Genomic DNA, 16,624 nt, shown 5'->3' with positions numbered 1-16,624 from the left:
TTTTTTTGTAAAAGAAAAAGGTGCCAGAACTCACACATGTCATACAACCCGCCTTGCCTACCCTACAAGGTTCCATCCAAAAAAGGTGCCGGAACTCCGTTCTGAGCGTTCTATGACAAAAAAAGCCCTGGATATATCTGATACTCTCAGCCTCAGGTTAGATAAGCGGAAACTCTGGTTCCTCAAATTGCACTAAAGCTTAAATCAGGCCTTGGCAGCATCAAAGTATCTGTGTCAAAATATGAATAAATAGTTCAGTACTTCCCCTTGATAGGAACAGACATGTTTTTCTTGGTCTATGTCAGGGGGTCAAACTGCCGGCCCGTGGGCTAGTTTCATCATACTGAAGCCGTGCCCATCCCATTGCCGGCAATGCAAAAAGGGTTACGTTACGTCACCACACGTCATGTGACGTGGCGAGTTTGACACTCATGGTCTATGTTTTACAAAGGTTGTTCTCAGAAAAGGAAATTTAGTCCAAGCATCTGAGCCATGTCATTTGAAGGAAATGGTCCTTTTAGTTTAAAAGAACAATACTATACTAGATAAGGAATATCTGCACATAGTATACCATATAGGTTTGGATATTTCATATAATTTTTATGGCGTGCTAAATCATGCTCCTGGATGCTGGGAAATTCCTTCTCAGCTGCCGTTTGATTATTTTGCCTCCTTTCAGCAGAATAAACAAAATAAGTTCTTTCCAAATGGAGAAAAATTGTTACCAAATGGAGAGTTGCTAACACTACTAAACAAAAGATATTATGCAGCTATTGCAATGTGCTCTCCTTAATGGATTTCAATCACAAGGAAAAAGGATGAAATAAGTAGTGGAAAAACACAGGAGGATTAAAAATGGAAAACATCATTTGGAGCATTGCATTAAATTCCATTAATGAGTCAGTGGGTCTGCACATAAAAGCCTTGTCTAGAAGCACTCTTTCTTACAGGAACTATTAAGAAGATTTTTTCAATTACAAAAGAGTGATTGGTAGACGTGCTGAAAGGCCTGCTGGTAAAAGATCTTTCACTGGTTTTAAGCATATTAGGTAGTCCTTGTTTACTGATCATAACTGAGACGGGCAATTTGTTTGTTAAGTGCAATAGTCACTAAGTGAAACTGTGTTTATGATCTTCCTTCAACTTTCCTTTGCTTTACAGACCTGCAAAGATGCAAAGAGTGATTAACAAAAGTGACTTTTTATCATTGTTATAACTCTGAATGGTCATTTGTATAAGGCAATTGCTAAGCAAGGACTACCTATATTCAGAACATTTCGGTAGACAGTATTATGTTCTAATATTGGCATGAATAAAGGAATGTATAGATAATAAGGTAAATACAGTTATTAGGACCAGTGTCAGGCTTCCATTGATCAGCTAGTGAAAAAACTGTTGAGATTTCCAAGGACACAAAAGATTTATTGCAATGTCTTTATGAAAGAATTCTATTGACTGTTGTCTATCAAATGCAAGATCATATAGTAGCTGTGACTAGGGGGGCTTTCGCCCAGGTTCGCCTGGTGTGCCAGTTGCGGCCCTATCTAGACCGGGATGCCCTGTGTACGGTCACTCATGCGCTCGTGACCTCTCGTCTGGACTACTGCAATGCTCTCTACATGGGGCTTCCCTTGAAGACCACTCGGAGGCTTCAGCTGGTACAGAATGCAGCCGCGAGAGTTGTCTTGGGAGTTTCCCGGTACTCCCATGTTACACCTTTGCTCCGCGAGCTGCATTGGTTGCCGGTTGTCTTCCGGGTGAGATTCAAGGTTTTGGTAATGGTTTTTAAGGCCCTACATGGCATGGGTCCGGAGTACCTCGGGGACCACCTGCTGCCGGCGTCAACTTCCCTCCGCCCTGTGCGTTCCCACAGAGGGGGCCTCCTCAGGGTGCCTCCGGTCAGAGAATGTTGGCTGGTGGCCCCCAGGGGGAGGGCCTTCTCTGTGGGCACTCCGGCTTTATGGAATCAGCTGCCGGTCGAGCTCCGGACGGCACCTGGCCTTCGCTCCTTCCGACGCGGTCTGAAGACCCATCTATTTGTACAAGCCGGCCTGGCCTGATGGGGATATGTTGGGGTTTTAATGGGGATTTTTAATGGGGTTTTTTATATTGTATATTGTTACCGACTGTTTTAACTGGGCTATTATTTAATTCTTTTTTAATTTTTGTATCTTGTATTTTTTATGTATGCCCTGTTCACCGCCCTGAGTCCTTCGGGAGAAGGGCGGTATACAAATACAATAAAACTAAACTAAACTAAACTACTTAATGAAATCAAGGTTCACCTCTTTTTTCCTATCCATGCAGTATAACAGTCTAGAACCCATTCATTTGGGGGCAGTTTTTACTAGGCTCTGTTTCAGTAACAGAAGCTGTTTGCTTATTCCTATGCGAGAACTGGTTTTTTTTTATAGCTGACCACTCCTCAATCATTATTTGAAAAAACAACAACTTGACTCTGATCTTGCATGAGCAGAATACCTCTGTGCTACTTGTTAAATCAGTCCAATTTATGTGTGCCTGAAAAAAAAGATGTGGCTGCTTTAAGATCTTGACTCAAAAGCTATGCGTCCAAGCATTCATGTCTTCTTTTTTAGATTTGCACAAAAACTTGGGGGGAAAATCAGCCTTCTTTAGCGATGCCTACATAATTAGCCAATATAGAGTGAAAAACACAGGGATTTCCAATAGTTATGCTTATTGCTAGTCAGGGCAAGAAACATAATCTTGAAAACAGTAAACTTCCCTTATTTATAGTGAGTCAGCTAAGATGGAATCTCTTTGTAACATGTTTTTCCTGTATTTCCTATATCTGGGCTGTGTTGTCTCTTCTCACATAATCTAAATTCCTCCTTCCCATAGTCTCTCACAAGAAAATACCATTTACTTAAAATCATTTTTTATGTGTGTATAGGTTATCTGTAGCACAACTTTGTTATTTATTAGAGTATTTATTCATTTGGTTAACATCCCACCATTCCTCTGGGAACTCAGGGTAGCAAACCACTTCTTCAGTCATTCCCCATAACAATACCCTTGTATTGTATATTGTATAGATTGAGTTGAGAGATAGTTAAGGCTGGTCTTGTGTCTTGTGTTATTGACTTTAATGCTAGCACTTCCTTTTATATTGGAGTCAATTATTTTTTATTGTTTTATTTTCTATTCTATATGTTTTCTTGAAGAATTCTGTTTTATAAAACGACACCATTACAAACAAATGCATTCTAAGTGATTGCATTCACTCTATAGTTATTTCCTTTGGAACTTATTTTTTCCATTTTTTCGCTAGCTACCTTTATATCAGCCATGTTCATAACAGTTTATCAATTATAATTTGATCCACTTGGTTAGTTTCTTTTTAATTTCACATTCATTACTTCTACTGTATGGGTCTTTTTAGAGTGAGTCTGCCACACCCAAACAGGACAACCAGATTATTCAGAAGTTTTTGCTTTTTTCTATATTTGCTGGTAGCTCTGTTTTTAATCTCCCCTCAACCAGAATTGTAGTAGCTAGACTTAAGGAAAGGGTTAACTATCTATAGAGCCCAGGTGTCAAACTCGACATGTCACATGACGTGTCGTGACATATCGCGACTCTTTTTGCATTGCTGGCAATGGAGTGGGCGTGGCTTCGGTATGATGAAAACTGGCCCACGGGCCGGCAGTTTGACACCCCTGCGAATAGAGGAAAGGTAGACAAAAGATGGAGATTAGACCTTGGGGAAGGTTAGTTTAAACTAGGTAACCAGACAGAGCTGCTTTAATTCAAACAAATGCAAACCCTAATCCCAACTCAAGCTCTCAAGAGTCACACCCAGATTTTGGGAGTAAATCACAGATTGTTAGACACTTAATCCTTAATTCACTCCTCAGCTAGTCTTAGGAAAAGACTTCCAGACAAGAATCAACAAGATTACAAACGGTATTGCATACCATAATGGAACAACAGTTGATTGTCCACTGTAGTGCATAGAGGTCAGAAATTTATAGAGCTTTAGGGCTGAACTGTTCCTCCTTTCTTCTAAATTAACAAATTCCTAGTAGGATGTTGAAAAGTAGTTGTGATATATTTATGAAATGGTTCTCTTTATCTTGGAATTATTGGGTCCTGCCTTACCAGCTTCAGTCCTGTCAATATCTAATTTCTCACTGCAAGTAAACGTCTCTGTGGCTTAGACGTAGTGCTTGACTTATGACCATTCAGCAACATTTCAAAAGGTATGATGGCACTGAAAGAAGAGACTTATGATCTGTGCCCAAAGTTACAACTGATGTAGGAAACCTGTGGTCATATGACCAAAATTCATGCACTTGGCAGCTGAGTGATTGTTCATAAGTCAAGGGCTACATGTAAGTTTCTCATACTCTCAAGTGAGGAAAAGATGATGGAAGGTGTGACAGTAAACAAATGGGATGGCAGCTTTATATCCATTCATCTCATTTAAAGTGTTTAAAGAATAGCTCTTATTGTAATATATGTCGTTACCAGTCTTAGACATTATAATTGGTTTCCAGAATTGGGTGGAGCAGAATTGTACAGTGATGATAGATAACAGTGTGGATAACAGATTGGGACGAGGAATCCAAGGAAATTGCTCAAAATATTATTTTTAAAAGTCTGTTAAAGTCAGGTCCATTAAAATAGCCAAGAACAAACAAAAAAGCAGAAAAAATTACTCCTATTGTACATGCCAAGCAAAAGAAGCAAATAGAAATATTACAAAATGTATATCAATCTAATGTGTACAATATAAAACAACATGCAAAAACCTCTCTCTCTCTCTCTCTCTCTCTCTCTCTTCTTTCTGTCATCCAAGTTCTAAATTACCATCTTTCAGTAGTGTGCAATGCATGCCAGATTGTAGTTCAATCTAAGAAATTCCTGACAAAAGTGATATTGAATATAGAGTAGAATGTTTTAAAAGCATATAAGTTTTAATCTTAATATTTTCCTTCTCCATTTTGTTAGGACCACCGCTTTAATGACAAGATTGACAAACTGACAGGATACAAGACCAAGTCATTGCTCTGCATGCCTATAAGAAACAGCGACGGCGAAATCATTGGAGTTGCACAAGTGATAAATAAAACTCCTGGAGGTATTCCTTTTACTGATGATGATGAAAAAGTAAGATTTTCTGCCCTTTTTGCTTGATAATGTGGAAAAGATCTCATACTTAGTACTTCTCTCAAATGTGTATGCAGAGATGTATCTCTTTATGTATAGAAAAATATTATTTTTTATAGGATATTAATAAGCATTGCATTATTTAATTTGAATTTTGCTGGAAACCTGGTCATTCTAGATCCTGGGGTGAGATGGCTGGTTTAACCACTTCTGTTTCTTGGTTTAGGTATTTTTTTACTGTTACGGATTGATTTTCTGGTTAGACTTATCCAGGGCTTTTTTTCTCATAGAACGCTCAGAACAGTGTTCTGGCACCTTTTTTTTTGCAAAAAAAGAAAAAAGCTCCCTCTATTGGCTTTCGAAAGCCTATTGCAGGGCTAGGCAATCTTGGCTCTTTTTTATGACTCGTGGACTTCAACTCCCAGAAATCCTGAGCCAGCCATGCTGAGGGGAAAGGGAGAGGTTTCCAAACTGAGCCATGCTGGCTCAGGAATTCTGGGAGTTGAAGTCCTTGAGTCATAAAAGAGCCAAGATTGCCTACCCTGCACTAGAGCAGGACATTAAAATTATTTACATGGTTACTTCTTTAGGAATTAATCTTTTAGAATCTAAAACCGCTAATTCAAAAAAGCCAACAGGAAAGAACCTCACATTTTTCATCTGCTTCTGTCTTTTGGAAGGTAAAATTAGATAACAAAACAATCCATTTCCTATGTTAACATCTCTGCAATGAAATCAATAAAGGTAACAGGAAAGAAATGAGAAACATTTTTCTCAATGTAATATGTCTAATTTAGCTGATGCTAGAAAAAAAATAGTATGTTTTGTACATACTCTTGAAAACTATTTTGAACCTAACCATTATTACAACTAAAACAGTTTAAACAATTCTTAAGAATGAAATATTCTTAATTTAGACTTTACTTTTACTGTTTGGACTGTTGTGTGTTTTGAAAAATAGATTTTTAGAATCTAGTTATGTTGCACTTCAGTCTTTAAATAATTAACCTAGTGTATACATAACAATATATGATGTTTTCCATGGTGAGCTTAACATCAATAACAACATTTATTAAAAAGGCTAAAATAATTTCTGGTGGTATTATCTGTACATTAAAATTTTGTTTAGTCGCAATCTTTCACTTTTCACATTCTGGACAAGCATTGGTCATGTATCCTAGCAAAAGATGTTACATATGTACATAAGTGTAGTCAGTAGCATATGGCTTTTTAAAAATATCAAACATGCAAAGAAACAAAAAATGTCCAAAATATCTGTATTACATCCAGAAATGCCAACTTTGCAACCAATATTTCTCATCCATAACTATGGCACCCTAAGGATACCTGCATACATGCAAATGCTTTTCTGGGATCAGTAACGTAGCAGGGATTGCTTTTTCCTTCCAGTAACAGATTGCTGGGAAATACCAAACATGGCCTTGAGAATTCCAATGTTTGTTACAAATTTTTCTGGATGTGATTGGAAAGAGGCCTAGAAATGCCCGCACAAGTACATCACACTTCCTGAACGTGCACATGCAACTAATTACAATCTTCAATCATATGTGATAGATCTAAAATGAGATGTCTCAACTGCAACTTGCAAACTGTTCCGTTTTGCGGCAAAACAATCCAGGACAAGCTGATCAGCAGAGCTTAGGACTCATTAACACAATTTTTGGTAAGGAAACAAACAGAAGGACAGTTTAACATCTTCCAGTTGATGTTATGTTATGTAACATCTTCTGGGAGTTGAAGTCCATGAGTCATAAAAGAGCCAAGGTTGCCTATGCCTGGCCTATTGGCTTTCGAAAGCCAATAGGAATTGCTGCTGAGCGCGCCAAAAGACCCGGCCGGCAAACATTGCACAGGCAAGTTGTCTGCAGCAAAGGCAGGAACTTTGCTCCTCTCCCTGCTGCCCAACTACACCATCTCAACTAGGTAAGTAAGATATTATTTGCAAATAGGATGGCAATAAACAATTTAGGCTGCATTTACATCAGGCCTTTTCAACCTTTTCAGAAATTGTACCACTTTTAGGACATGACAATATTCAAGCACCACCAGTGCTTAACAAGTTGTCAAAAACTTGATGACTAAAAAAGGGGGGGTATTTTGGTTTTCATTGGTTAGATTCATTTATTGTTATAGAAATGGCTAGTTTATAATATTATAAAAAAGCAAAATGTTGAGGTTCAGTGTTAATGCTTCCTTCTACTCCTGTATCAGAGGAAGTCAGAAGTCAGTGCCTTTTCTTTTTCCCTTCTCCCCCTCACTTTTCCCTTTTTCTCTCCCCCTTCACTCGCAAAAGCCCCCCCCACTCATTCACACTTTGCTCACAAAAGCCTCCAGTTGCTCTCACTCCTCTGTCTCTTTCAAAGGCACCTCGTTCAGTCTTTCCCCCACTCACTCCATCTCTTTCAAAGGCCTCTTGCTCGCTTGCTCACTTACTGCCCCGTTGCTTCCAAACACCATTTGCTCATTCACTCACTCACTTACTGCCCCATTGCTTCCAAACACTTCCAAACGCCACTTGCTCGCTCACTTACTGCATTTGGAAGCAATGGGGCAGTAAGTGAACGAGTGCTGGAGGCCATCAGCTGTTTGGCGCCGGAGACCACTGCCACGAGGAACACAGCTCTTGGTCGGGGTTCGGAGCAGCTCCGGATCGGGGCTCAGCACTGGCCGTGGCGTGGCAACTGCGGGGAGGGGAATCCCCACGGCGGCTGTGGGGAGGGGAATCCCCGCGGCATGTGGCTCCGAGCTGAAGGGGCAGGGGTGCACAGGATGAGCAGCGATGCCATAGCAAGACATAGCACCTATGAGTTCTGGCGCCTTTTTTTTTTTTTTTTTTTTGAAAAAAAGCACTGGTCTTATCTTTCTTCCTTGATTCTTACTTTATTTCATTTTATTGTAAACTACCCAAAGTTATTGTGTAGACAGACAGCCTTAGAATTGGGATATTAAATTAGAATTAAATTATTTAATAGTCAGCCATTAAGTCACTTATTTGTTGAAATAGTTCATTAACTATTACAAATTCTTTATATACATAGATCAGGTATGAATGATTATAATAAAATATGGTCACCCTTTATTGAACACGTTGTGTAAAATTTTTGTAAGAGGCCTTCCATTATTTACTTTTTTCTTTTTCTGTGCTGTTTATTTAAATAAAGACAGCATTTACAGTCACCCAATAAGCTGTTCTAGAGATATCTAAATTAACCAACAACCAGCATACCTCTTGACCCATTACCTCCCAAATTGTAAACCAGAGCAAGAGAAAACCATTTTCCGGGTGAAGATAGCAGTGGGCAACAGCAGCCACAGGTTAAGTAGTTACTTTTTATAATACATTTTAAAAATTTAAATTCACAATTCAGGAGCAATTTTCAGTGGAATTTTGGAGCGTATAACCAGATGCATCTAGATCAGTGGACTTCAAATGTTCCAAGCTATCTGTCCTGGATATATCCAACACTTGATCCAGGAAATCTTATTATTACAAAAAAGAAATGAAAATGGATGCACATATGGAAATGAATCAGAAATAGAAATCTGGAGATATTTCAATTTTTAATGGTATATTTTGGATAGGATAGGAATTTAATTTCTTAATGTATATCTTAATTAATATCAATAACCAAATCCTACTGAAAGTATGCATATATTTATGTTGACTGAAAACCTTTCCTGATATCACTGTTCTGTTCTGTTTCTTTGCCTACTTGACATGAAAGCTTACCGGTAATTTGGAAACAAACCAGTGAAATTTGGATACACTAATTTTTTTTTGCACGTTTCATTCTCCCTTTGTTTAGAGCAATTAAGACATGGTTGTAGTAAGAACATTGCAATCATAAACATTTTTAAATTAAAAATATACAGTATAGCAACAAAATATACGCATTTAGATCCTACAAGCAACTTCTTAATAACAAATATTCAGCAGTATTGGATGAAGAATTACTTAATGTTATTATGTTCTGAACTAGCCTTTGAAAAATAGGGAGGGGATATTGATTTTCCATTTTTAGCATGCCACAATAATTTGTAGTGTAATTATAACAATCTCAGATTGTAATGCAGTCAGGTGTCCTCATTTAATCATTACCCATAATCTCTTTGCTCAAATTTTCAGTGATACTAGTGGATGAAATCATTAAGATTTTTTTTTCAAACTCCATCGTGATATTTCCAAGAGCTTCAAGGAATAAATAAAGAATTGAACATGGTTATTTTTATGGTTTCCTATCATTATGGAACGACGGGACGCGGTGGCTCAGTGGGTTAGGATGCTGAGCTTGTTGATCAGAAGGTCGGCAGTCTGGCGGGTCGAATCCTGAGTGCCGCGTAACAGAGTGAGCGTCTGTTACTCGTCCTAGCTTCTGCCAACCTAGCAGTTTGAAAGCACATAAAAATGCAAGTAGAAAAATAGGGAAGGTAACAGCGTTTCATGCGCCTTTGGCGTCTAGTCATCCCGGCCACATGACCACAGAGACGTCCTCGGACAAACGCTGGCTCTTCGGCTTTGAAACGGAGATGAGCACCGGCCCCTAGAGTCAGAAACAACTAGCACGCATGTGTGGGGGAACCTTTACCTTTACTTTTATCATTATGGAGGACCAGTCCAGCAGTGGAGATCATGATGATGCATAAAAGAAAAGCTTCAATGGTAGTCTGGGGGATACCTTTAAAGTAATGCGTTTTGCCATTATGTGCCTTAAAAGTGGAATTAATCAATCGGTGAAAAGCTATGAACTTACTAAGCATAAACTTCACACATTTTTACAACAGAAAGTCAGTGCTACCCTGGGTTATAAAAATTGGAGAATTGTTTGCTCTCTGTGTATGAACTGGCTCTTTATCAACATAATGGAAAGATCGATTAATATTATTTCATGTGGCCAAGCTTTAATGCATTATTTAAAACTGAGTGTTTTATATATGAGTTTGGTCTTTATTTTTCCTTTCGCTTATTTTTATTTTGTTTTAGATTTCCTATCTTTTATAAGACTTGACGCTATGTGCATGGCTAGCTTAGTGGGTAGGAAAGTTAGGATGCTAGCTTATCAAACTTTCCATAATGAGAATCAAAGACTTATAAACATTTATGCTCTTCTTCATACAAATCAGGAAAAGGAGAATGAACATATTGAGTAGAGAGAACATGTTTCTGTGTATTGTATGAATCAGTGCAGTTGCTTCATGCCAGAAATATCAGCTCCCTGTGGTTATATTCTAATCATGCCAATACAGATTGCAATTAGAATAATTATATGTCTATATGTAGCTATGCTGGTCTGATCTCCGCATAGTTTGCCCCAGCTCTAGAGCCCTTGTAAGCTAGAATTGGCTTACAAATCATATCAAAAGGTTTTAGGACTTCTACTGGTGACCCCCTCGTTTTTCAGGTCTCTTCTCAAAATTAGATGGAGAGCATATACATTACATTAAATAAATAAATAAAATATATCCTTTGTGACTAGTTCATGCTGCCCTCCTGACATAAATATGAATGCTATCACATGAATGCTATCTTTATTCCTGTCCAGATGTTATCACTAGGTCCCATTCATTTTAGGGATAGAAATGCTAGGCTTATCAAATTTAGTGATTCTCCTTTCGGTCATCCAAGTTAAACCATTGTTAGCTTTGTCACACATCTGCAAATGCATCATCAGTTATGTCTATGATTTTCAGACCTTGGAGCTCATAAACTTCCTTCCGTAGTAATCCAGGAAAGCAGTTCCCATCCTCATTCTGTCCAATTCCTGTATTTCTCTAATGAATCCCGATAAAACCCTTCAGATGCTGGCTAACATTTGACAGGCAAGATAGGAGGGGAAAATGGCACAATCAGAATAACATCTCAAGGAGCAAATTCTTTGGACATGACATCAAAGAAAGACTTAACGTATGGGAAGATAGCATTGTAAAATGGAGGAGGAGGAAGATATTGTTTCTGAGTTAAACCAGATTTTCTGCTATGTGGAGAGAATGAGCAAGCAATAAAATTGATATAAAATGTATTCTGTACAAATTTGTTCTGGTGGCACAATAAAGTTGTCTCCAAAAAGTGAGAGTCAGTTTGGTCCAGTGGGTAAGGCACTAGACTAGAAAGTGGGAGTCCATGAGTTCTAGTCCTGTCTTAGTCATGGAAGTCAGCTGGATGACTTTGGGCCAGTCACTCTCTCTCAGCCCAGCGCACTTGACAGGATTATTGTTGTTGTGGGGAATATAAGAGGCAGAAAGTGTGTTGGATATGTTGGCTGCCTTTAGTTATTTATAAAAATAATAGGCAGGATACAAATAAATGAAAGTTCTTTGAATATTGATAGTACTGGAAACATAACAAATTGTAAAAAACAATCCTATTATATATTACCAGTGTTGATCTTTACTTCTGGAAAATAATTGATACAAATGAAAAAAGCATTGTAAAGAACTTTGTTCCTTAAATAATATAAGTGGAGAGAATAAACTTCAGTCTTACATGTTGTTGATGCTGATTATGTCAACAATTATATAGTATTTTGAAGATTAAATTCCTGTTTAGGAACTAACGCCTCTTTCAAGAGGAAATAGGAAATTTAGTGATGAGCTCTTTAGTTAAGAACTTACATAGATCACTATATTTTCTCTGTGAGAATGGCTTATGAGTTGTGGTGTAACAGCACAAAGTTTACCATGTTACTCCAAAGAAAAACTGTCTGAAACTATTCCTACTTGTCCCACCAGGAATAGTTTATGGTTTAGTTGATATCTGAAAAGAATTTTCAGAAAATGCTAGAATAAATGTCTCTGTTTGCTTCAGTTTTGAACATTTACAAAATGGGTATATCAATAAAGTTGCCTTATCATGTGTGTTGCTTAGCTAGATGGCTCTACCTGGCTGGTCTCTAGGGTCAGTAGCTAAGCAGGACTGTGCTGGGGTAGAATTTAGAGCAGGGATCTTCAAACCTGGCCCTTTTATGACTTGTGGACTTCAACTCCCAGAATTCCTCAGCCAGCTGAGGAATTCTGGGAGTTGAAGTCCACAAGTCATAAAAGGGCCAAGTTTGAAGACCCCTGATTTAGAGGGAGTCTGTCAAAGAATCTCAAAACTGTAGGCTGGGTTGGGAAGCTGAAAAAAAATCATTTAAAAAGAGAGTGGAAAGGCATTAATGTTGCTGTGGTAAGAAAGTCTTGTCTGTGAAATTATCAGGAATTGGGCTCAGGACAGAATCCCTACTTTTTACAACAAATCTTTAGGCAAAGATGCTTCTGGTTTTCCCTTTCTTCAGGGAAAAATTAAGGCTTTCAAAAAAAAAGTTATGATTTGTTCTGATCACTGGGGTTTTTAAAAAGATATATAATGTTTTTTATTCACTTTTAACATATTTCTTAACAGGCAAGGAACAAGAATAAAAGATAATATCCATGAATGGTTTATTTTAGCATTGTTATATTTCCCATTTATTGATAGATAACTCAAAATTAGAGGTATAATCATTAACATGTATATAATTTTTCAGAACCAATCTCTCTGTAAATTTAATGTTAGAATTTTATTGGTGATTTTTTTCAAGAATTAAAATTGACTATACTTTAATGTGCCAACTATCAAATTATAAATTATCTGTGATCCCTCAAAACACATAATAATCACAATTCTGCCACACATGCTACTTGTTTAGTTATTAGTAATTCAAATGTTTTTTTTCATAAAGGAACAATTTCACAAGTTTACTGCATATGAACAATTGTTCCTTTCTGATTACAACTTCTCCAACATTTTGATATATGATTATGAGCTGTTTGTACTATTCCAGGGGTGTCAAACTGCCGGCCCACAGGTTATAATTGAAGTTAAATGCCAACAATGTACTATCTTCCACTGCATCTTTTGTATGGACGATGATAGAGAATAATTTCATTTTTTTGTATTTGGTTTCCTAAATTAATATGACAAGATTTGTTTAAAACTCCTGCAGGGTTCACCTAATTCTAATTCCAGTAATTGAGATTGTTCTTTTAGATTGGGAACAATAATTGATTAGTTATTTGTCAAAGGTAGCCTAATACCAAGATGCTGATTCCTTTATATCCTTTCTGTTAAGAAAAAATTAAGATAGAGTCATTTGAGCAAAGACAGATGGTAACCTATTTGTAATTCAATGTCTATTGTGTAGTGCCTTCTTATTATAGAAGCTACTGACTCTGCCAATTGACTCCAAGGCTTTGGTTATGTTGACTGATCTTGATTATAGAATTCTTAATATACCAGTAAAGTTATTGAGAGATAAATTAATAAATTGTAAATTATATAATATTATATAAAATTATACAATTAAAATCCCAATAATGAGTAAATGTTGAGGGCAATAGAAGAAGGGGACGACAGAGAATGAGGTGGCTGGATGGAGTCACTAAAGCAGTAGGCATGAGCTTAAATGGAGTCCAGAAGAGGACAGGAAGGCCTGGAGGAACGTTGTCCATGGGGTCGCGATGGGTCGGACACGACTTCGCAACTAACAACAACAATGAATAAATGAGATCTATTTGTCCAAATGAAATCTCAAAATTTCTGATCTTAAATGTGTACAATCTCTAATATACTTTTGGAACCAAAATATAGTTTATTGCTTTGCCTACCTTAATAATATACTATTTTATAGAAATTTTCTGTCTAACTTGTGATTAAGTTGTGATAGATTAAATTAGCAGCCAAAAAATCTTTTAAGGTAGTGTTCAGGAAGCAGTCTTTGTTGTGCCGTGTATCCAGTTAAATCAGTATTTTATCTAATGCTCAAATTATTTCTTCTCTTCTTCACTTGAACATTAGTCAAGTCCAGTCTAATATCTGTAATATCTTTTTGCACGTTTCCTGTTTTAAGGAAATTCCATTGTATATTTTAACTGAGTAGATGATTCTTTTAGCTGTTTGTTGACTTGTTCCAATGTACCTGTCAGAATCCATTTATATCATATTCATAAATGGAATGTTTCAAACATTATTCCATGGATTCTGCCATCTCCCGAAGAGAAGAGAATAGATGTGTATTGAACCGGTATTAGGCATTTCAAAGGAAAGGAGAAGCCTTTTGAACTGGGGAAACAAAAGGGGGGCTAGCATCTGGCTTTTGTCACGGAAGACAGCAATAAACATGAAGGGTCCTAAGTTCCTTTTTCCCATGAGATGGATGATACGAGAGAAAGGATGGGGGACTGACCAAATGGGGTTAAGGGGGGTTAAACCGGGAACTCTTTATAAGGGTTTACTTCGTGGGATAATATTAAGTCCTGTCTCGTTTCCTACAACCAAGCATGTCATAGTAAAGATTCTTTTTGGAATAGATTTGACTCCAAGAATTTTGTCTTCCTAAGACGTGGTTTGGGGTGGTTCCTGACAGTACCTCCCGTATTCTCTTGGATTGTATTAGCAACTTCATTCCATTCTACCTTCAGTTCTTGTTTTAGTTGCTCAAAGCATTGATTGGACAGTGCTCAATTTTCTCCTGCTGTGTCGAACTATATCCTCTTCTTCCATTTCTTATTTATTGCTAGAATGGGGTGTAATTTCAGCTTTTTGGGGAATCACCTTTCTTAAACATCTTTTATTAGTTATCTTGCCAACTGGATGTCATTTTTTTTCTGCATGTGGCTCCAAGTCATTGATTCCTGGCAACTACCTGGATTAGTCCCTGCTGTTTCCTTGGCAAGGTTTTCAGAGGTGGCTTGTCATGACCCCCTTCCGAGGAATGAGAAAATATGACTGGCCAATGTCGACCAGCTGGCTTTATGCCTAAGGGAGGACTAGAACTCGATATCTCCAAGTTTGTAGCCTGATGCCTTAGCCATTATATCAAACTGGCTCCCTAATAGAAAGTGGCAAGAAGGTGACAAGCAAAAGGGAGAAAGCAGAACTATTTAACTCGTCTTTTGCATCTGTCTTTACACAAAGGGAAAAAACAGTCTAACCTATCAAAAACAGTACCATAAAAAAACAGATTAGAAACATGTTAAGATAGGTAAGAAAATGGTAAGTGAGCACCTGTCCAGCCTAGAGGAGTTCAAATCACCAGGGCCAGATGGATTACACCCCAAGGTTCTCAAGGAACTAACAGATGTGATCTCAGAACCACTGAACTATATTTTTCAAAGATCCATGAGCACTGGGGAACTACCAGAGGACTGGAAAAGAGCTGATGTAGTTCCCATCTTCAAAAAAGGGGAAAAAATAGATCCAGGAAACTATAGACCTATCAGTCTGACCTCAATACCTGGGAAGATTCTGGAAAAGATAATCAACAAATCAACGAACACCTAGAGGCAAACAAAGTCATTACCAAAAGCAAACATGGGTTTGTCAAAAACAGATCATGCCAGACAAATCTTATTGCACTCTTTGACCAAATGACAAAATTAGTGGACCAGAGGAATGCTGTGGATATAATTTACTTTGACTTCAGTAAGGCATTTGATAAAGTAGACTATAACCTACTACTTGATAAGATAGAAAAATGTGGACTAGACAGCATCACCACCAGATGGATTCGTAGCTGGCTGACACCCGTACTCAGCGTGTGGTCCTCAATGGAACTGCATCTACATGGAGGGAAGTGTGTAGTGGGGTAACCCAGGACTCCGTTTTGGGCCCAGTGCTCTTCAACATCTTCATCAATGATTTGGACGAGGGGATAGATGAGAAACTCATCAAATTTGCAGATGAGACCAAGCTGGCAGGAATAGCCAAAATTCCAGAAGATAGGCTTAAGATACAGGAGGATCTGGACAGACTTGAACACTGGGCGCTAAAATAAAATTAAATGGTGAAAAAAGTAAGGTTCTACATTTAGGCAAGAAAAACCAAATGTACAGGTATAGGGAGTACTTTGCTCAATAGTAGTAACTGTGAGAGGGATCTCGGAGTCCAAGTGGACAATCGCTTGAATATGAGCCAGCAGTGTGCTGCAGCTGCCAAAAAAGCCAACACATTGTTAGGCTGCATTAACAGAGGGATAGAATCAAGATCATGTGAAGTATTAATACCACTTTACAATGCCTTGGTAAGGCCACACTTGGAATACTGCGTCCAGTTTTGTAAAAAAGATGTTGAGATTCTAGAAAGAGTATAGAGAAAAGCAACAAAGATGATTATGGGACTGGAGGCTAAAACATATAAGGAACAGTTGCTGGAATTGGGTATGTCTATTTTAATGAAGAGAAGGACGAGGAGGGACATGATAGCATCTCAGGGGCTGCCACAAAGAAGAGGGGCTGCCACAAAGAAGAGGGAGTCAAGCTATTCTCCAAAGCACCTGAAGGCAGGACAAGAAGTAATGGATGGAAACTAATCAAGGAGAGAAGCAACCTAGTACTAAGGAGAAATTTCCTGACAGTTTGAACAATTAACCAGTGGAACAACCTGCCTCCAGAAGTGGCAAATGCTCCAACACTGGAAGTTTTAAAGAAGAGACTGGACAGCCATTTGTCTGAAATG

General features: G+C 37.9%; 1 protein-coding gene across 1 annotated transcript in view; it reads left to right on the top strand.

The window, feature by feature from the left end:
- The window catches only part of PDE11A (phosphodiesterase 11A), a gene marked incomplete at both ends in the record, with an annotated part of 180,091 nt that overhangs the window by 32,468 nt on the left and 130,999 nt on the right, over nt 1-16,624 (top strand). Inside the window, one exon of the mRNA XM_083368229.1 lies at nt 4,975-5,133. Coding sequence (XP_083224355.1) covers nt 4,975-5,133 — 159 coding nt within the window. The remainder of the gene's footprint in view (nt 1-4,974; nt 5,134-16,624) is intronic.

Source organism: Vipera ursinii, assembly GCF_947247035.1.
Source record: "Vipera ursinii genome assembly, chromosome: 1".
Classification (NCBI taxonomy): Eukaryota; Metazoa; Chordata; class Lepidosauria; order Squamata; family Viperidae; genus Vipera; species Vipera ursinii.
This window is presented reverse-complemented; position numbering and strand designations above follow the sequence as displayed.